The following is a 21266-nucleotide window of genomic DNA, read 5'->3' as shown; positions in this document are numbered from 1 at the left end:
TTTGTTTGCATCATCTTCAGTTTATTTCATTAGCGTTTTATAGTTTTCAGAGTATAGTTCTTTCACCTCTTTGGTTAATTATTCCTAGGTATTTTATTCTTTTTGGTACAACTGTAAATAGGATTTTTAAAAAATTTCTCTTTCAGCCACTTCATTATTAGTGTATGGAAACACTACCAATTTTGGGGTATTAATTTTGTATCCTGCCACTTGATTCTTTTATTACTTTTAATAATTTTTGGTGGAGTCATTAGGATTTTCTGTGTGTAATACAAAAATGATAGGATTTTAATCTGATTCATAATGTCAGCCTTTACCCAACTTCCCAAAGGCTTTTTAAAAAATTTTTTACTTGAAATACATATAAATTTATAGGAACTTGTAAAAATATTACAAAAATGTCTTATGTAACCCAATGAGTACATCTTTTTATGTATGTATGTATGTATCTATGTATGTATGTGTTTTTATTTTTAAAGATTTTATTAATTTATTTGACAGAGATCACAGATAGAGAGGCAGGCATAGAGAGAGGGGGAAGCAGGCTCCCTGCTGAGCAGAAAGCCCGATGCGGGGCTTGATCCCAGGACCCCAAGATCATGACCAGAGCTGAAGGGAGACGCTTAACTGAGCCACCCAGGCGCCCCACCAATAATGACATTTTGCATAAAACCAGAAAACTGACATTGATATAATCCAGTTTTCAACAGTTTTACATCCACCCATTTGTGTGTTTTTGTAGTTGTCAGTTTCATTACTTATATAAATTCATGTAACCACACTATAACCAAGATACAGAACCACTGCATTGCCACAAAGATCTTACCCCTGGTATCCCTTTATAGTCACACATACACACACCCTTGTTCCACCATCCCCAACCCCTAGCAACCACGAATCTATTCTCCATCTCTCCTAATACTGATTTTATATATATATATATCTCCTTTGTGATTGGCTTTTTTCACTCACCATAATTGCCTTGAGGTCCATCTAAGTTGTTGCATGTATCAATAGTTCCTTTTTTTTTTTTTAAGTGAACTCTACACCAAATGTGGGCTTTGAACTCATGACCTCAAGAGTTGCACGCTCACTGACTGAGCCAGTCAGGCACCCCTAGTTTTTTCTTTTTTATTGCTAAGTAGTATTCTGTGATCTGGATGGATCACAATTCATCCACTTGCTCACTGAAGGACGTATACATTATTCTCTCTTTGGGGTGATTACGAGTAAAGCAGCTATGAACATTTATGTATGTGTTTTAGTGTGAACATGTTTTCATTTTTCTGGGATAAATGCCCAGGAGTGCTGAGTCATGTAATAAGTATATGTTTACTTTTAGAGGAAACTGCCAGGCTGTCACCATGGTGAAGCTGAGCAAAGAGGCCAAGCAGAGGCTGCAGCAGCTCTTCAAGGGGGGCCAGTTTGCCAGCCCCTGGAACCTTATTCTTCTCATGATTTGCCTGGGATTTAGGAGGGGTGCAGATCCTGGAATGTCCAAGCCAACCCTTTTTAGTTTACTCAGGGGATAAAGAACTATTTGGTCATCTGGGTTTGGAAGCAGTTAATGGACAGGAACAACATGGAAGGTATGTGTGGTGGCTGGGATAAAAGATGGGACATCCTTTAGATGCTCATCAGTTGAATGGTACAGGGCTCTTCACAGATGCTTCAGTGGCAGAGTGGAACCTCTACTGACTTATCATGGATTGTATCAAAATAAGTGTTTAAAAAAAAAACACTTGCCAGACTATATTCCAGAGTGGCTGTACTATTTAGTATTCCCATCTGCGATGTAGGAGAAATCGATGTAGGAGGATGCAAAGCATCCTCACCAGAATTTGATATTGACACTATTTATTATTTTCATTGTTTTTACAGGTGTGTAATAATCTTATTGTGGTTGAATTTGCATTTCCTTAATAGCTTATGGTGGTGAACAAATGAAATATCCTTTGTTTAATGTGTTCATGTCTTTTGCCCATATTCTCATTGGACTGTCTTTTGTTGAGTTTTGAAAGTTCTTTATTCATCTGACATGAGTCATTTCTCATATATGTGACTTGCAAATTAAGCATTTAATTTCTGGTGAAGTCTAGTTGATTACTTTCTCTTTTATGGATTGCTTTCAGTGTCATGTCTAAGATGTCTTCACTTCACTGTAGGTCCTAGTGAAGATTTTCACTTGTTTTCTTCTAAATGTTTTTCACTTTTATGTTTTACCTTTATTTTTTTTAAAGACTTTATTTATTAGAGAGAGAGCATGCACAAGCAAGGGGAGTAGCAGGGAGAGGGAGAAGCAGGCTCCCCGCTGAGGGACTCAATCCCAGGACCCTGAGGTCATGACCCGAGCTGAAGGCAGATGCTTAACTGAATGAGCCACCCAGGTGCCCCTATGTTTTACCTTTAAATCTTTGATCTGTTTTGAGTTCATTTTTGTATTGTGACTTACGTTTCTTTTTAATTTTTCTAGTGGATGTTCAGCTACTCCAGTATTATTTATTGAAAAGCCTATCTTTCATTGAATGCTCAAAAATTAGCTGGCCCTACTTGTGCGGGTCTCTTTCTGGATCTTTTTTCTGTTCCATTGATCTACTTGTCTGTCCCTCTGCCATGGTGTCTTAATGCAGATCTACAGTAACTCTTAAAATCAAGTATGGTGGTTCTTCTCACTTTCTTCTTGTTTTTCAAAGTTATCTTAGCTGCTTGTTTCTTTGCCTTTTCATTATGAATTTTGAAGAATGTCATCTCACACACACACAAAAAAACCTGCCAGAATTTGATAGGAATCGCATTAAATCACATAGATCAATATGGGAAGAAATCACATCTTTTTTTTTTTTTTTTAAAGATTTTGTCTATTTATTTGACAGACAGAGATCACAAGTAGGCAGAGAGAGGAGGAAGCAGGCTCCCCGCAGAGCAGAGAGCCCGATGCGGGGCTCGATCCCAGGACCCTGGGATCATGACCTGAGCCAAAGGCAGAGGCTTTAACCCACTGAGCCACCCAGGCGCTCCAAGAAATCACATCTTAACCTATTGCTGAGTCTTCTAATTCTAGAACATGACATGTTTCTTCTTTTATATAGGTCTTTGATTTCTTTCATCCAGTGTTTATTAATTTTCAACACACAGATCTCATTTTGTTAGATTTAGGTTTCACCTTTTGAGTGACTCTGTAGTTTTAAATTTTGATTTTCATGTGTTCATTGCTACTATATAGACTATAATTAATTTTTGTATATTCATCTTGTGACCTATGACCTGATGAACTCATTTAGTTCCATTTTTTTACATTCTTTGGGATTTTCAAAATCTCCATGGGATTTTGATAATTTATAGGTCATCAAATTTACAAAGAGGGACAATTTTTTTTTCAGTATCTTATGTTTAATTTTATTTCCTTTTTTTTTTGCCTTATCTTATTGTGCTGGCTAGGACTTCCGATATTGAAAAGGAGTGGTGAGAGTGGATATTCCTGCCTTGTCCTGATCTCAAGGGTGAGGCACCTAGTCTTTCACACCATTACATTGTTAGCTGTTGAGTTTTTTGTAGATGTTACTTACCAAGCTAAGGAAGTTATCTTATTTCTAGCTTGCTGAGAGTTATCATGAATAAATGTTCAATCTTGCCAAGTTTCTTTTTTTTAAATCAACTGATAAGATCATCAGCTTTCCTGTAAGTTTTTTTTAAATACTGAAAAAAGCTCAGAGACTTCCCTAGACTTCAGACTAGGGCCCTGGAACTCTGTCACTATCATTGGTCTAGTCCAACACTTCCCAGTGTGCCCCCAGAGAATGCAATTTGAGCACTACATTTAGCCAGATGAGCCCAATATAGCAAGTGCTGCTCACAGTATCCATTTCTAGAGGCTTATAACACTCATCAGCATAACCAAGGCTCAGAGAAGCCCTGCGGCATAGGCTCCTATTACCTTTAGTGTGGAATTTCCCAAACTTGTTTAACAGAGCCCTTCTTAACCCCGCTTATGCTCCCATAGCCCTGTCTCTTGAGACACAGGGAACCACTCAATTAATTGTCCCTTATTTTGCAGTTGATCCAGAGGCTAAAAGAAAAGTGACCTGACCAAGGCTACAGAGAGTGGCATCACACAGACACCAGGTCCTGAGTTTCCTGACCCCAGCCCACTGCTCCTGCTCCAGACCATGTTGCTTTGACATGCTAACAATCAGCTGATATTCTTGCAGCACCATACACCATCATGGGTTAAGAGTTATGTAACCGTGTCACCAACCTGGTACCCTGGGAAGTTCTCAGGCCCCTAGTCCCCACTGAGCCTGGAGATGGACTCACGTCCAGGTAGTCTTAGTAGTGCCTGGGTGTGGGAGGGTATGTAATGCAAGTTAGGCTGGCCATGCTGGTGTAGCTCCCTGCTATGGTAATGAATGGCTTAGGGATGCACCCACAATCCAAACCGGGTCTAACAAGACTCCATCCCAGAAATATCATTAGAATTCCAGGGAAAAAATGTTTTTCCCATGGAATGATGCTAAACTAGAAGAAACTGAACTAGAGCTGCCAAGAACCACCACACAGAAGTAGCTCCTTCAAAACAAAATTGTAAAATGAAGGAGACAGGAGACCTTGGTTTATAACATGCCTGAGCCCCATCCAGTCACACCTGAGGCAGAACCTACCTCCAGAATTGAAATGAGAGACCACCAAGTGATGGTTGCCTAAAACCAGTTTCATGGAATCTTGCCACTTGCCAACAGAATCCTGCCTAATTTGAGTGTGAAGCAGATGGCCCAGAATGTCATCACTAACCTGGCTTGGCAGACCCTCTTGATCAGGAGGTACCCCCAAGGTGCCACAGCAGAGAACAGTCTTTTCTGCCCACCTCATCCCTATCCCCTACCCACTCTCAGACCGCCATTACCCCCACTTCCCACAGAAAGAACACAGGTATCCAAAGGCAGCTTGGGCAATACTTGATATACATCATACATTTATTAGTGAATATCCCTCTGAAATCAGCAACAATATTAAAAAAAATAATGATTGCACTACTTGGTCAAGCAGAACTAGCAACTTTCATTTTAAAAAAAGTACAAATCTGTTAAAAATTTCAATCAGTATACACATATATATAATACAACATACTAGTTATGTTAAATGCTACAAACCAATGTGAATCCAATGGAATGGAAAAACCACACATTTAAGCTTTAAGAACCATTTTTTTTCTCTATATATTAGCATTTTCTCAAATACATACATGGGAAAAATGAGGTAACTGTAAAATGTGCAAGGAACAGGGCCCCCCAAATTACATGTATTTTTATATATATATATGTAATTTTATATATATATATATGTGTGTATATATATATATATATATATATATATATATACACACACACACATATACATAAAACACCTTTCTAACACAGAACACAGGTGCTGGGCCCAGCCAGGGCTGGGGGATGGTGCCCACTGTCATGCCTAGGCCAGAAGTTGGTAAATAAAAGAGTAAACAATGACAAGCCCCCACCACAGGAAATCATTGGTAACATGGCATCTATAGCAAGGTCGGCAAATCACAAACATCCTAAATAATTGTTTTATAAATCTTTTTTTTAATGATTTTTTTTTTAAATGTTGTGTTCCCCCCCAGAGCTGCTCGTCGGAATGACTGCTGCAGCCAACACACAACCCGTGAGCCTGTTTCCGCCCGCCCCAGGAACCTTGAGGATCTGGAAAACCTTTTTGTCGGGGTGGGAAAGGGAGGGGGGGTTTGGAGAGGGTGGTTCTCTGTAAAACACATGGGGTTTCAACACTGCTATAAATATAGAAACATCACCTGGAGTTATATACAGTAAGACTTTGGGTTCTCCATGGGGGTGGGGCCAGGCTGATGGGGCCCCATGGCAGGCTGAGGGGAGGCAGGGAGCCAGGGCCGCTGCGGGGAGAACGAGGGTGGTTGGAGCATCCCTGAGGCAGCAGGCGCCAGGGGCTGCCTGCTAGGATGTGCCGGCCCCACACGCGGTTCGTTCGGGGCAGCAACCCCAGCGGGGGTAGGACAAGAAAGGAATGGGACTAGGGAAAGAGAAGGTGGGAGCTCAGCCAGACCCTACCGGGGACCTCCTCCAGACCTTGGAGGGCAGGGCTCAGGCTGGAAGGGGGCCCCTGGAGGTGGGGTCCACGCCCTCCCTGGTCCCTGTCCTCCTGGGGCTTCCTTGGAGGAGACTTGCCCCGTCAGGTGGGAGATGGGCCCTGGCTGGAGGGAGAAATGCCCTGAAAAGCGTACGGTCCCGGTAGGCTCTGGGGACGTGTGCAGTACAGTGCATGGCAGTTATCAGCTGAGCACAGACCACCCCCCAACCCCAGCCCTGACTGCCAGCCGCCCAGCCCAGCCCCAGCCGCACACATGCATGCAGACCAGGCGGCACCACCAGACCATTCCCGGCCCCCTGGGCGCTTGGTCCTGGTTGGTCCCTATATCCCCCATTAAACCAAAAGGAAACAAATTATTTAAAAATCCACACCCCCAAATCCTACACGCGATTTTGGGCCAAATGAATAAACAAAAACTGCTGCTCCTCACGTTCATGCAAAACAACAGAAAGGGGAGATTGGGCATGTGTTTGGCTGCCGTCACTGCCAGGAAGGGGTGGCCGCCAAGAACACAGGAGGTCACGTCTCCCCTGCATGGCCTAGGCCCCCTCAGGTCACAGGCCGCCCCAGCTCAGGGCCTGTCTCCCATCTGCTCAGGAGGCTGGCTCTGATACCCTCCAGCCTGGGGGTGGGCTGGAATGTTGTGACTGGGGTGAGGGTCGTTGAGGGAGCCAACCCTCACAGCAGCCTGGATAGGGCTGGCTGCCTGAGTCTGTCTGGGGTAAAGGCAGGAGGACCCAGGCCTGGGGCTCAGGAAATGGCCTCATGCTACCCTCTGTCCGCACGCCTGTCTGTGTCACCCAGTCAGACAGCATACCATTTCAGTGCAAGAGACCAGGCAACCCAGGATGGAGGCCCCTTTGACCATTCTGGGGCTGAGGATCTCCCCCAGCTGCACTCGGGGTGGCGGGGTGGGGGATGAGGAGGATGGACTCCTGGCTCCCAGGGCTGGCAGGAAAAGGAGACAGACTTGAGGGCAAATAGGAGGGACACTGAGTGAAGGAAACTCAGGCAGCTCCGTGGTGGGCAGACTGGCAGGCAGATTGGGGCAGGAGTCTTTGGAGCTTGGCAAATGCAGGGGCTTATTGCAGGGGCTTCTCTCGGGGCTGACCTGGCACCAGCTCTGGAGATGCAGGCGGGAGTGACGGGGCAGGCCTGAGCCACTCCTTCCCCGTCCTCCCCAGGTCCCCCAACCCGAGCTTCCAGAGCTTCGGGCAGGGTTTTCCTGGGCGGCTGTGGGCCTCACTCAGCCTCCCTGGGCACCTCGGAGGCATCGGCCCGGCAAATGGGACACGTCCGGTTAGCCTGGGAGAGCAGCCACACATCAGGCTCCACTCTTGCCTGTCCCCCACCCCAGCTGGGTCTATTCTGCCTCTGGGACCTGACCCCTGAACAGAGCCTGAACTTCTAGATGATGACAAGGGAAACCCTCCAACATCCACCCCTCTCCCTTACCACACGATGAACATCTGGAATCTAGCCTGGGTTGCATTACCTTTAACCACTTGTCAACACACTTGGTGTGGAACTCATGGTTGCAGGGGAGGACTCGCAGCAGCTGCCGTGCCTCGAAGTCACTGAAGCAGACAACACACCTGGTAGGGGGCACAGAGTGTCACTGATGGCAGGGGGAGGCTCATCACATAGCAGAAAACCCCCTGGAGAAAGGGGTCCCCTTGTAGTCTCCCTGTGCTCACAGAGGGGCAGGAGATAGGGGCACAGCACTCACAGTGTCTGCTCTGACTGATGGCTGTCTGGGTTAAAGCGGTATGACGGGAGCTGCTCGATGTCCGCTTTGGTGAGGCCTCGGGGCTTGGCATCTCCTAGCCGCTCTGCCAGGTTCAGGAGGGCCTGTGTCCAGGCAGGAAGGGAAGGTCATTAATGCTCAGGGCTGGAGGTCCCCCAGGCTCCCACCTCCCAGGACAGTGTTCCACGGGACCTCATAGTTCTCCATCTCCACGTCATCCACATCGAGATCCAGGCTGATGGTGGGCCCCATTGCTGTTGGTGACATTGGCAGCATCGAGCTAGGGGAGGGGGAGACAGGTGTGGGGGGCCCAGGGTCAAGATCAGTAGGTGTAGGGGGTACAGAGCTGCTCCCGACTCCCTCCGTGAAACAAAGCCCAGAGCTCTGCACCGTTCACACCAGGGACTCCAGCATTTGTCCCAGGACATTGTAGGAGGGCCAGGAACCCAGGTGGTAAGTGTTGAGAATGTATATGGTTTGGTGGGGATGCCAGATGGCTTTAGAGGCCCCAGGTACCCCATGGGGCTTTGTTTGGGTCCAACAACTGGAGGCCCCAGGAGACCAGAGCACCATGACTCTGGGGCAGATGTGCTGGTACTTACAGGAAATAGGGCAGGAAGCTGGGGTAATACGGTGGCGGTGGTGGCGGTGGGGGTGGCGGGGGCAGCGGCTGTTGCAGGCGGTATCTCTGAGTGCTCAGTCTCCGTGGCATCACGTGGGAATATGGCTACGAGAGGGGTGCCAGGTGCAGGTCAGCCCAGTGGACCTGTCTCCCGATCACCCTAGAGTCTGGCTGGGGACGGTACTTACCACACCGAAGGACAGCTCCTGGTGCAGTGGATCGTGGGGCAGGTAGTGCAGGGGCACAGATGGGGACAGGGCTGGGCCTGGAGCAGAGGTGGAGTAGGTGAAGCTCCCCAAGGGGTGCTGGTCCCCCCGCAGGTCCACATCGTTGTCAAGCCGCTGCAGAGGCTGGAAAAAGCAGGGGGGACGGGGGCGGTGGGCAGCCAGACTCACTAACAAGGGAAGCCTTGGCCCCCATGCCATCCCCTAGGGCATCAAACCCATTGCCCAGACTCACCATCCGCGGGTGCTGGGCCTGCAGCGATACAAACTGCCCAAGAGGTGCCATGTGGGCAGGCTGAGGGTGTGGGGCTGGCGGTGGGGGATGCAGGATGTAGTGGTCACTGGAGATGAGGTGAGGGTAGGCCTGATAGGGCACGGGGAGCTGCTGCATGGTACACGCCTGGATCAGCTGCCAAGAGAGGGAGGGGGTAGGGGGCTGCAGAATGTTCTAGGCTCTGGGTTGGGCCTATGCCTGGGCTAAGGGCCAGGGGCCATTCCACCCACTGAGAGGTGACCTCACTGAAGCCTCTGACCCCTCCTACCCCTGCCAGAGGCCACCCAGGCAGGATACTACACTCTTTTAAGGCCCACAGTTACAATTCCAAACCATAAGGTAGGCAATGGGGTGAGGAAGGTTCTGAACCCTGAGGTGCTCTCTCACTGTCCGCGAAGGTACACGTGCCTTTCTGGGCAGGGTGGAAGCCTGGAGCTGGGTAGGCACTCTGCTACTGTGGATGGATGTCGTAAGTTCAGTTTGCTTTCGCTGCTGGCCTTGTCTGGGGCTTTCAAGTGGGGATGGGGCAGGAGGTGGAGGCACTCACTCACCGGGGGTGGGAGGCAGCAGAGGGGGTAGTGCTGCCCGCTGAACATCACGGAGCATGCTGGGAGCTGCTGGGCACTGCAGCCAGGGATGTGTTGGCTTGTAGGCAAGGGAAAGCCTTGGGTCGTCACTGTCGTGACTGTGTAGGACAGAGGGACAGGTCCCTGGTGCACCTGTGGGCAGAGAGAAACCCGGGAAGTGTACGGAGGAAATAGCCATGCTGCTGCCCTCAAAAAAAAAAAAGCCCTGCTGGGCCACCTCCCTTCCCTTCTCTAGCTGGGGCCTACCTAGGTACCCACCTGCCGGTACTCCTTGTCCCAAGCCCTAGAAGGCAGAGAGAACCCTCTGGGAACCTGGGAGGGGCTTTCAACTCTACCACTCACCCACTGTGTAGTCCTAAGGAAGGCCCTTCCCTTCTCTGGGCCTTAATTTACCAACCTGTAAAACAGGGCTAATAATGCCTCACTGAACATGCAATGAGTTAAGCAAGGGGAAATCAGGGTTCTGCTACCTCCGGTCCTCAGACAGGCTTGCCAGAGGCTGGTGGGGAGGGGCCAGCAGGGTGGGGAAATGGAGGTGATGGGTATTCTGCCTACCTGCTCGTGGAGATCAACCATGAACGGGCTCTGTTGGGAGGCTGGGTGCAGCATTCGGGGGCTCCTGCCGGCAGGAGCCGAGGCTCGGTGCTCCTCTACAGGGAGGTGTGGTGGTCGGGGTGATGGCTGCTGGGAGGGTAAGCGCTCATCCTGGGCAGGCAGGCTGGCCAGGGGGCCCTCGCGGCTGGGGCTGCACCACAGAGAGGAGGCCCCAGTAGGACTGAGGGGAGCCACTCATTCAGAGAGCATGGAGAGAAGCCAAGGTCACTACCCACTAGGGAAGGAAGACCACTCAGGGCCCTGTGCCCTGCCACCCCTGGCCCCTATGCCCCAACCCAAGCTGACAGCCCTGGTACCAGGGGCTCTAAGCACTGTAGGACTAGGAGGTTCCTTCCTACCTTCCCCGGAGCTGGCCCGGGGTAGTGCTGGGTCCTACAGAGAATCGCCGCTGACCCACAGGGGCAGAGGGTGGCCACCTAGTCACTGCCAGAGCCCATGGTCGCATCAGGGGTGGCAGAGGGGTGGAGGGGCTGGGCCAGGGCTCACAACCCTAGGAAGCAAACAGATAAACAAACTGAGGCACACAGAAGTCCAGTCACTTGCCCCATTAGGGATTGCAGAGACAGAATCAAACCTCAGCAGTCTGATTCTAAGGGCTACTCATGTCCACCATGCCCCTGTACTCCATGCGCAGTGTGCACTCTGGGTCTGGCCTTCTTCTTGGGCACTGGGGATCCAGGATGACAGATCAGGGACAGAGAGCCCAGATCTCAGTTTCCTGCTCTGTGAAATGGAATCAAGTTCCCTTTCAGGGTTGTGGTGAGTTAAGAGGGCTGGCCAGCATGCTTCCGGGTCAGGTGGTGGCTCCACTAAGGTTCCCTCAAGCTGGGTTCCTCAGGGGTCCCTGTTCTGGTGTGGTGATCAACAACTTCAACCTCCAGGAAGCAGGGGGTCCCTGGGAGGGCACTCCAGCTTCCTCCATTCCATTGTGTTGGCTCTAGGGGAACTCCAATCAGGCCTCCTCTTTCCACTATTGCCAGGTAAGAGGTTCTGACCCAGTTCCTGCCCTCAGGGGTTCTCAATTCAAGTCAGCTTTCTTTCCATAACCAGTTGCCACAGTGCCTACCCACATGTGACTTCATCTACTTTTCAAGGTCCATTTCACAGAACAGAAAACTGAGGGTCAATGAGATTGAAAGGGACTTGCCCAAGTGTCAAAACTGGGAGGTGAGCTGGCCACAAGCCTCTCATGGCACCCTGCTGCCAGCAAGAAGGGGTCTAGCCCAAGCGCTCTGCAGGAGGTAATGAAGGAAGTGGCCACTGGTGGGTGGGTGCGTCTGGCATACAGCCAGGCCCTTGCTCTGGGGGCCTAACACAGCCCCCAAGTGGCGGTGGGGCTTGCTGAGAAAAAAGGGGAAGCAAGAACCTAAAGGAGGAAGTTGAGTGGGAATGGGGTGGGGCAGGTCTCCTCCCTCGGGTAGGAGTTGGGGGTCCAGGTGGGATAAGCTGGGGGGAACCATTTATTAACTCCAGAGGTTGGGATGAGGCCCTGGCGGAGAAAACTCTGGAACCTGTCAGGCCCTGCAAAGCTGAAGGGTGCATCAAATAGGACCAGCCCTCTGCTGTTCCTGCCACAGGGAGGCCTCCTCCATCCGCCCCTTCTCCATCTGACAGAACTCCTATGCATCTCGACACCCAGCTTTCAGTGTTCCCTCCCTGCTGACACAGCTGGGGAGCCAGTGTACCATACCCTCAACACCTCGTTCCTTCCTGCCAGCAGTGGCAAGAACACCTCCTCTGTGCTCGGCTTTATAAGCCGGGGCCCTAACTCTCACAGCCAGCGTCCAGGGGAAGCTCTTCACTTGCTAGGATAGCATCTGGCCATGGCCACAGCCAGGCATGTAAGAGCTGGAATTCACATTTCTCCTGCCTAACCTGGGTTTTGGCACTTGGCAGAAGGGCGGGCAGAGCCCAGTGACCAGCCTGTGTCCAGCAATGATGTGGTAAATGTACACTCAAGAGCCCATCACACAGTCTGGCAGGAGGGAAATTGGTGCCCATGATTAAAAATTGGGAGATTACATAAAAATCTGTTCCTTCCTGAGAGGAAAAAAAAGCAGAAAATCTGGTCCCACTAGGCCCTCATTTCTGCTTGGTTTCTCTCGCTAGAGTGGGGAGCTTTCTCTCCAGGCCACCGAAAGCCCATTCTTTACCTGCCCACCATAGGTGACTAGGTTTGTAACCCCTGGGGTGAGCTGAGTGTACCTCCTTCACACATGTGTACACCCACAGTCTTCCTGATTCTTGCTGAAAATCCAGCCTAGCAAAAAGGCCAAGACAGACTCCTAGCATACCCCTAAATATCTGAAACGAGAGACTCCTAGGCCACTCCAGACCTTCTGGATCAGAATCTTTAGAGGGTTGGGGAACAAAGACATTGAGATATTTTACCAAATTCCCCAGCAGTTTCTATGGCACAGCCAGGTTTGGGCACCTCTGCTCTAACTGACCTCGGAGATCCTGGGAGCCGACAGTCCTGCTGATAAAGAATATTAACAGTAATGACTATGACACTTCTCACATGCCATCCTGAGTCCTCATAGCAACCCTCAGATGTAAGGACACTGAGGCTCAGAGAGGTGAGGTCCAGAGCCTGTCAGCCAGAGCTTTGAGTGCACTGGGATTTGGCCCAGGCAGCATCTTCAATGGCTCCAGGCTGCCTTGCTGAAGTCTGCGGGATGTGGATGGCATAGAGGCTCAGGCACATGGGAATCTGCTCTGGTTAGCCCCTTCAAAAACACTCATTCCTCAGGAAAGGGAAGTGGCAAGGAGCTGAGAAACCAAACCAGAAGACCAAAGAGCCTCCCGCTGTAGATGATTGTGCCAAAGTTTTAAGTGTCAACCCTTGCATTCTTCTACACGGTACCCCGACTCTGGCCACAGTCCTGGCTGAGGATTGGGCGCATCACTTCCCTTCTCAGCCTCAGCTTCTTCACCTGTAAGATGGAACAGCCAGATAACCACCTGACAGTGGACTAGCAAGGACTGCGCAAAGGAAAGGTGATTTCTAAAGCGCATGTGTGAGTGATCACTATTAGAAATTAAGAGAGGCTAACCTCCACTCTCACCCTCACAAACAAAAATCAGGTGCCACTTCAAGCTCTGGAAGAGATACTGGGAAATATGCCTCCCTAGGGGAAACCCCAGCTAGCAAGGGAAGGACCCCTGGTTCTTGGAAGTCCTACTAAGAACAGAGGTTGTGCGGAAGGGACACACCCACTTCACAGTTGAGGAAACTGAGACCCAGAGAAAGGAAATAACTTGCTCTAGCCCACAAAGCCAGAGAGAGACAGAATTAGTTCTGCCTTGCTGGCCACCAAGGCCCGGATCCCCCGAACCCCTGACACTCTCATTAGCATCAGTAGCCCCAAAACCCACCTAATCCCAACTAATTTCAGTCCCTAAAGGGGATCAAGAGTTTTCTGTTTTAGGCACTCAGGACTAACTATTGTGCTGAATGAAGCAAGTTGAGACCCAGAGTTGGAGGAAGCAACTTGCTCAAGGTCAAACTGCAAGGGTGGCCAGGTGACCACCCCCAATTTCTGTCTTTCCATAGTCCTTGGTGCTGCACTTTCAATGAGGTGTGGGCACATGGGTCTGCAGGGTCCCATCCCCAAACCCAATCTTGCCTGAAAGCAGGCACACTTTGCAGCCACCTCTTTCCCCAGGAGGCAGCCAACTCCCTACTTCCAGTGCCCCATGCAGCTATTCCAGTCCAAGTCTAGGGATCCCCTGCCAAGTCATTTGCCCTGGGGATGTCTGCCTGAGAGCCCGAGTAGATTTAGGCAGAATGAGAAGCCCCCTCCCCCGCAAGGGGCAGGCTAAGCCACTACTGCCTGGTAGGCAAGCAGAGCTCTCCCAACGTGTGCTGCCTGGAGGTAGCTGAGAGTAGGACCTTCAGCCTCAGAGCTAGGAGTCCTTGGCTAGCCCAGGTTCCCTAGGTGACCTTGGTCAAGGAAATCTCTCTGTTTCTGTAAGCCTCAGTTGTCACAGCTGTGAAATGGGGGTGGAAATCTCTCCTTCCTAGAACGCCCAAATAAAACCAGAAGAAACAAGACGCAAGAAACCAGGTGGTCACATTAGCGGGGGAGGAAACCAGTGTTCCTGAAGGACCAGCCCCTCCTCAACGCGGGCCAGACGCAGGTTTCCGAGCTCCGGGGAGCTTCCTCAGCCACCCCTCCCCGGGGATGGGGGGCCAAGGTACAGACACCCGCCCGGCGAGGAGACCCCCAACGTCCCCCCTCACTTATTTGTGCCGCGCTCGGAAGGACAGGGGAGGCGGGAGGCCGGACTGCGGCGTTGGGGCCAGAGCGCTGTGACTTTAAGAGCCGAGGTTCCCGGACCATGTGCTCGGCGTGAGACAAAAGCAACAACAAAGGAAGTGGCGGCGGCAGGGGGAGGGGGCGGCTCCTTCCTTTCCAACCGCAGCACTCAGCCTCCGCAGCAGTCAGCCTCCGGAGAAGGGAGGCTCGACCCGGCCTTGGGGGTTGGGGGGGGGGGGAAGTCCTCCTTGATTCTAGAGGTCTCTCCTTATCCCCTCTGGACCGCCCGTGATTAACCCCTGCGAAGCCAGCTAGATCACAGCCCCCAATCCCAGGGGAGAGGGACAGGAGTTCCACGGATGCGGAAATAGGGAGTTGGGGCTCTGGCCCCTACTCACCTTGGGCCGCCAGGCCACACGTTGGCTCCTTTGTTCCCGATCTAGGACGGCCAAGCTGGACAGAGGGGAGGGGGGCTGCCTGGACCCTTTAAGAGCCCCCGCCCTGCGGAACAATGTGCTCCCCTCCCCACCCTCCCGGTCCGGGGGCAGTCCAGCTCCTTCCGGGGCTCTCTTTGTTGTCGGTCCGCCGGCGTCTGCCTCGCGAGGCCCACGCGCGGTCTGCCTCTCTCAGCCCAGGCCCTCCGGGAGCGGGAGGCGGCGCAGGAGTAGCCGGGTTTGCGCAGCTGCAGGCGGCTGGCCCTTTAAGAACTGTCCGCGACGGCAGCGGAATGTAACAAACCCCACATTTGATTCACAACATTCGAAGCGGCGGGGTCGCGCGCCGGGCGGGAGGGGGGCTCGCGGGGGCGCGCCGGGAGGTTCCGGCAAACAGTAGCCGGCGGCTGCCCGCGGCAGCCCTGCCAAGAGCTCCGCCCCGCGGGGGCTATGAGAGCCAATCGCTCACCGCGACTCGGCACGTGATTAGTGGGACGCCATCTTGAAAGGCAGATTTTCTTAAAACCTCCTTCTTGCCCCCACCTTCGCACTTAAAGTGACCGCCCTCATCACAAGCAGGGGGCGGGGCCACATGGCCTGAGTTAAAGATGGGAGACCCCGGGGTGGGCTAGGCCAACCAGCTACAACTCGAACTTGCTATGCAAACTCGTGAACCACTCGCGCCTCTGAGGCTCAGTTTCCCTGCCGGAGAAATGGGTCCCCCTGGAAGAGCCGCAGCTCGGACTTACTGTGTCATGGTCTTCTCTTCGGGAACGGGGCGCCTCCTGGGATACTTAAGTGCAATGGGGCTGACCTTCGACGAGGCAGGAGCGGCCTCTTAAGCCAGTCCAACTGGGTTAGGAAGGCTCTAACAGCCTTGGGTCGGCAACCTCCCCGGAGATGACGTCAGCCCCAAGAGCTACCGCGCCGCGATGACATCATGGCTTGGCCGCCCCGCATCTCCTTGTTTATACTACGCGGCAGCTTTAAAAAGCTGGGACACCTGGGTTGCCCAACGGACCAATAGCGGGTGACCCATACAAACGAGCTAACGCCTGCGGGGCAAGGGGATTGGTCCTGCGTGCGCCGACGCCACAGAGACACTTAACCGCCCCGCCCCCGGCGTGGCCCGGGAAAGGGACGGGGAACAGTTTGAAGCACGAGCTGCAGTCGTCCGGCGCTCTGGTAGCAGTTGGCGCGTGGCCGGGAGAGCTTGGTCTCCTCTATGGAGGCCTACCTGCTTAAGGGTTTTAGAAAACTAAGCCCAAATAAGTCTTCAGTTTCCTACTGTACTCCTCCCAGCAGCGATGAGAAGGAAGGATTGCTACAGGATTTTACAGATGGGTCAGGAGGGTCAAGGGGGGCGTTACCCACTCACCCCAAGTCACACAGCTATGGTGGCCGAATAGGTATTTGAACCGAAACCACAGCCGAGCTCGTTCTTCTCTGCCTTAATACAGGGGCAACATTATACAAAGTGGGGTATTACCTCCCCATCGATTATTTAAGAAAAAAAAATCAGTAATGCTTTAAATATCCAAGAGCTGGGCACAGGCTGACAAGAATATTGTGCATATGATCAATAACCGGACTGCTCCGCGTGGGGCTGTACTGACATAGGGCTACCCCCTAAAACAAGATGCCAATGCAAAATGTTAACATTTGTTAAAGCCTGTGTGTAGGGCTACTGGGGGTGGGGTGGTGTCATTTTCCATGCTGCTTCAGTGTACTTCATAACCCCAAATTTAAAAATAAAAATGGAAAGCAATTTGCTTGAAAACTGGATATATACAATATCTGCACAGAATACTTCTGGAAGATACAGGAAACAACTGTCCTCAGGGAGAACTGGAAGAGAGTATGGGATCCGGAGGATAAGACTTTTTATTGTATATACTTATGTACATTTGCTCTTAAAAAAAAACAAAACAAAACACAAAACCATACAGGGGTGCCTGGGTGGCACAGTCGGTTAAACCTCCAATTCTTGGTTTCAGCTCAGGTAGTGATCTCAGGGTGGTGAGACTGAGCCCTGCATTGGAGTTTAAGACTGCGTGGAGTTTAAGACTCTCTCCTGGCTCAGGTCATAATCCCAGGGTTCTGGGATTGGGTGCCACGTCCCTTGCTTGTTCCTTCTCTCTCTCAAATAAAATCTTTTTTAAAAAGTTAAATTTTTAAAAATTACTGTGAAGGAGTATTTTTTAAAATCTTCTAAGCCATAAAAACTTCTGTTCCCTTAAAGTAAGAAATCCAGAAATCCCCCTTCAGGAAAGTTATCCAATGGAAACAACCCAGAAATTTGGGGAACAGAGATACTTATTCAAGTTTTGTTTAGGCCAGCAACAATCTATTATTGCACGGTGGATGTGCAGCCAGCAATGCAATGACTGAAGATGGTTCCCAGGGGCACTTTGCAGATATCTAAGCACAGGAAAGCAAGTTCATGATGCAGTACTGTCGATGTTACCTGCCCAACTCTAACCATTGCTTTTAACTATGTGTGCATGAGAATGAATGGGGGTGTAGAGGGGATGCCTTTCTCTAAGCAACTCCTTTTCATCAACTCTCCCTTCTCCTATATCTCTTCTGACCTTCTATTTCTCCCCATTATGTAAAAGCAACTAGAAAATCCTCCCCTCACTGGAAGGTGCCATGTTGTTAAGACCACCCCCTGCTTGCCTGTGTAGAGATAGAACCTGCAATGGCTCCCTACTGCCTGCCACTGGTGCTGTGCTTAACCAGCTTCCCCTAGCCTTTCAGGCTCACCTCTCCCCAGTTCTCCCACCACCATGATGGAGCACCTACTGGCCTTCCCTGCCTGCAATTTTCCTGCCTGTGCTTAGCTGGACTGCCTCCCTCAGATACCCTTTCTCTTCCTTGCTACCAATCTATTTCTCTTCTCTGTCCTTCAGGGCTCTGTTCCCATCTCACCTCTTATAGGAAGCTCTGGGGTCTCCAGCATGTACTGAACCTCCCCCATCTCTGAACTCAGGGCTAGACGTACCCCAGTCTTCATATCATCTGATTTGCACATAGCCCTGTCACAGTCACTTCACTTCATGTCTCACTCCATAACCCCCAGCTGGCCTAAGGGAATTCAGCATCATTAAGTGCACTATCATCCTAGCCTTCACCGGAAGGGCTCAGTTTATGGGTGAGGATATGAGGCTCAAGGAAAGAAGTGACTTGCCCAAGAGTGACTTGCCAGAGAGAGACCACTTTACCACTCCTGCACCCTCAGAATGCAATTCTTCAGACACAATCAAGCCAGGTACTTTGAAGCCACCAAACCTCTGTACAGCTCTAATTAAAACCTCCCCACCACCCTGTAACTCCAGCAGAACCCTGCTCAGCCTTTGGGGTTCAGCTCCAAGACTGCTTCTGTGAAGGCTCCCTGACCTGTCTTCTGCAGTCAACTGCCCTGGCTTCCTTAATGCACAGCACAGCTGTTACCACACTGTACCAGGATGGCAGAAAAACCATCTCCACGGGACTGCTCCCCCACCCCAGCAGGCGCTGGCTCACACTAGGCAGCAGATGCTTAAGGAAGGGGCTCTGAGTTTGACTCTCGCCTCTGATTCTACAGGGCTGGGAAAACCCTGCTCTGTCCTTTCTCACGCATGACCTTCTGGCTTACTCCCCTGGGAGGCCCTAAGCAAGCACCCACAGACCCCCAGGGTGCCCCCAGGGCCAGAGGCCAGTAACACTTCTCCTGATCTGAAAAACCTTCCTGGGCACATGCAGAATCACCCTGGAGCAAGTGGGCAGGAGGCTCAATTTTATCAGATTTTCCAGAGAAGCCAGAAGTCTGGGCTTTCCTGTGAAATCCCCTCAGGTTCACCTACAGGTCTGCTTGGGAACCCCAACATAGTGATATGGCCTGCACATGTACCGTGTGCCCCACTTGCATCCACCCTACTCCACCCCTGCCACTTGAAGACGGGTTCTGTTTTCATCTCACAGATGAGGAAAGTGGTTCAGGAAGTGCCTCTCCTTGCCTCAGATCCCGGAAGTGTGGCCCAGTGGGTTCCAGAGGCCACAGGTGGGGGCGGCTCATTCGTATGCAAGCACCTGCAGTGAGGTTCTGTGGAGAAATTTGGGTTCTAGGGTCTCCTGCACAGTCTAAGCAAGTCCCATTCTGATCGTCTCACTGGTCCTCCAGATGACCAAAGAGCTAGGTGCCAGGATTTTGCAGATGAAGAAATGGGTGAGAAGGGGGATGACTTAGCCATCAAGGGGCAAACCTGGGATCACATTCTAATCTCACATTAAGTTTGGTTCATGCAATACAAATGTCAAAACAGAGTCCCCAAGGATTGCTCAATAATAAAAAGCACAGATATACCAAGGCAAAAGTAGACCATGGAGGCTCAAGGACTTGTGCCTGAGCAGCAGAGGATTCAAATCCCAGTCCCTCCAAGGCAAAGCTCTGGATGTTACATTCCAGCTTCCACCCACAAGCTCCTCTTCAGATGGGAGGGATTCCACTTGGCAGAAAGGGAGGTTGTCATGGATTCCTGCTGGGGCCCTGCCCTCCCTAAGACTTGGACAGCTGGTTGCCTCCATTCTTCCCTCAGGGTCAGAAAGCACACCACTCCTTTCTTCTAAGACTCCTCAACGTCTACAGATGCAGGGCCCAAGTAGCCTGTGGAGCAGAGATTGAGGGAATCACCCAGGGTCACACAGCACAGCCTGGTAGAGCCAGCCTGGGACAAAGACCTCCCCGCTACCACAGAGCATTGCGGACCTGAGCCCAGAGCCTCACACACCCCAGACTGGGGGTCGATGGGCTCCCTGCCAAGTCCTCTCTGCTCAGGACATGCCTGAACACACCACCTTCACATCTGAGCTCTAAGCTTTAGCTCCCCTAAAAAGAAGTGGCTGTTTGTGCACATGGGGGTAGGGCAGGGCGTCCATTAAGGTGTTCACTGGCCTGGGGCTCAGGTCAGGGGTACTTTTAGTTCTAAGTTGGGTCAGTTATTTGGTTTCTCTCTACCTTAGTCTTATCTGTAAAATCAAGACAATAACACTAGTGACACATGGTACTGAGCACTTAGTGTGCACCGCTATTATTCATCTCCTATAGGCTACTGAGGACAGGCACACACTGATGGTTAAATACAGAGCCTCTGGTCAGCCTGTCTGGGCTTGGAGCCTAGCTCTGCCTCTTATTAGCTATGTCATCTTGAGGAAGTCACCACCTTTTTACAGCTCAGTTTGGCCAGGGGTAAAACGGAGGGGACAGTACCTACCTCAGTGGGTCAACAGTGTCTCCCACTATGTGTGCATCTTTGACGGGACCTGCCCAACTTTCCGGGTCTGGGTCTGCACCTGAGTGTGTGAGCTTCGTGGGCCCGGAGTTGGAAGGGGTTTCCCTTTCTGATTCCCTTCCCCCTGCAGCTCTGGCCGCTGTAACTCCCGGGGTCTGCAGAGGTGGGGGCAGGTACTATCACATCACCCAGAGATGAAAACCCGGGGCCTGCAGGAGTGCGGCGCCTGGCAGACCCAAGGAGATGAGTTCAACTGAATTCTCCACTTTCTCTCCATGTAAGTTTCTCAACTGAGGGCCAGCTTCTTATCCCATCCTGTCCACACCACCGCCCTGACCCCCGACAGCCCCTCAGTTCGAGTCTAGAGATCCTTAGGCAACGGAAGCTGTGACCTTGCGTAAGACACAGACCCTCTCTGGACCGCCGCGCCCCCCCGCCCCCCCCCCCCCCGCGTTCTGCCACTCTGAAAGCTGTATCGACGGCGCTGGGGTGTGGTGGCCTGTTCCTCGGACCCGCAGACGCTCCAGGGCAAGGCTCGGGAAGCTCTGGTTCCCCAGAGGCTGGCACAAGGAGTGCTGGTAAAATGTTTGGAGGACGTTATGAAGCCGGAGGACTGCGGCGCCACTTTCGCTCCGGCTCCCTGACGACAGGGTCCCTGTGGGAGCCGGAAGCCGCGGGGGGTGGGGGTGGGGTGGGTGTCGGTCGGGTCACGTGCGGGGCGCAGGGCACTCTGGGACTCGTAGTTCGTGGGAGGCTGTCCCCAAACTGGGGCACTTGGACCTAGCGGGCGGGAGGAGGCACTGGTGAGCGGAGCACCTCCGGCTCCCGGTCCCGGGACAGCGAGCTCAGCACTGCAGACGCAGGCAGAGGCCTCGCTGGAAGTCCCTGAGCTACTCTGTCAGCCCGCGGCCGCCCCCTATTGCTCCGTCCTCGCTGGCCTCGAGCCTGAGGCGCATGGCGCAGGGTCCGGGCCAGGCGTTACCTGGACCGCAGCTGGGCTCCACCCCAACCGGGCGGCCGGCGAGTCGCTCCCGCTGCAGCCCGGGGTCCGGGTCCCGCTGCGGCCTGAGCACCGCCTGCCGCGGCCCCCCCC

At 51.9% G+C, this 21266-nt stretch overlaps 2 protein-coding genes across 16 annotated transcripts in view; one reads left to right on the top strand and one right to left on the bottom strand.

The window, feature by feature from the left end:
- LOC123938652 (mitochondrial import receptor subunit TOM7 homolog) overlaps positions 1 to 5820 on the top strand; it is a 16338-nt gene extending 10518 nt beyond the window's left edge. For 2 of the 4 annotated variants that reach the window (XM_046000238.1, XM_046000235.1), the window contains 3 exons: positions 1343 to 1589; positions 3439 to 4320; positions 5639 to 5820. In XM_046000238.1, the coding sequence (XP_045856194.1) occupies positions 1343 to 1532 (190 nt within the window). In that variant the 3' untranslated portion in view covers positions 1533 to 1589; positions 3439 to 4320; positions 5639 to 5820. The remainder of the gene's footprint in view (positions 1 to 1342; positions 1590 to 3438; positions 4321 to 5638) is intronic. The other 2 variants (XM_046000236.1, XM_046000237.1) reach the window with 2 other exon arrangements.
- RNF44 (ring finger protein 44) lies at positions 4952 to 21266 on the bottom strand. 12 transcript variants are annotated; one of them, XM_046000224.1, is made up of 12 exons: positions 15653 to 16241; positions 12599 to 12686; positions 10546 to 10697; positions 10148 to 10367; positions 9557 to 9724; positions 8967 to 9140; positions 8696 to 8857; positions 8488 to 8612; positions 8078 to 8165; positions 7868 to 7989; positions 7634 to 7733; positions 4952 to 7443 (listed from the first exon to the last, which is right to left on the bottom strand). In XM_046000224.1, the coding sequence occupies exons 3-12, from the start codon at positions 10650 to 10652 to the stop codon at positions 7381 to 7383; spliced, it is 1329 nt and encodes a 442-aa protein (XP_045856180.1). In that variant the 5' UTR covers positions 10653 to 10697; positions 12599 to 12686; positions 15653 to 16241; the 3' UTR covers positions 4952 to 7380. The 12 variants fall into 12 exon arrangements, with proteins under 12 accessions (XP_045856180.1, XP_045856182.1, XP_045856177.1 ...); XM_046000226.1 differs by having other exon boundaries at positions 12599 to 12683; XM_046000221.1 differs by lacking the exon at positions 15653 to 16241 and adding an exon at positions 14868 to 15629.

Source organism: Meles meles, chromosome 3 (assembly GCF_922984935.1).
Source record: "Meles meles chromosome 3, mMelMel3.1 paternal haplotype, whole genome shotgun sequence".
In the NCBI taxonomy this organism is placed as follows: domain Eukaryota; kingdom Metazoa; phylum Chordata; class Mammalia; order Carnivora; family Mustelidae; genus Meles; species Meles meles.
Note: the sequence above shows the minus strand (reverse complement) of the source record. Positions and strands in the feature narration are given on the sequence as shown.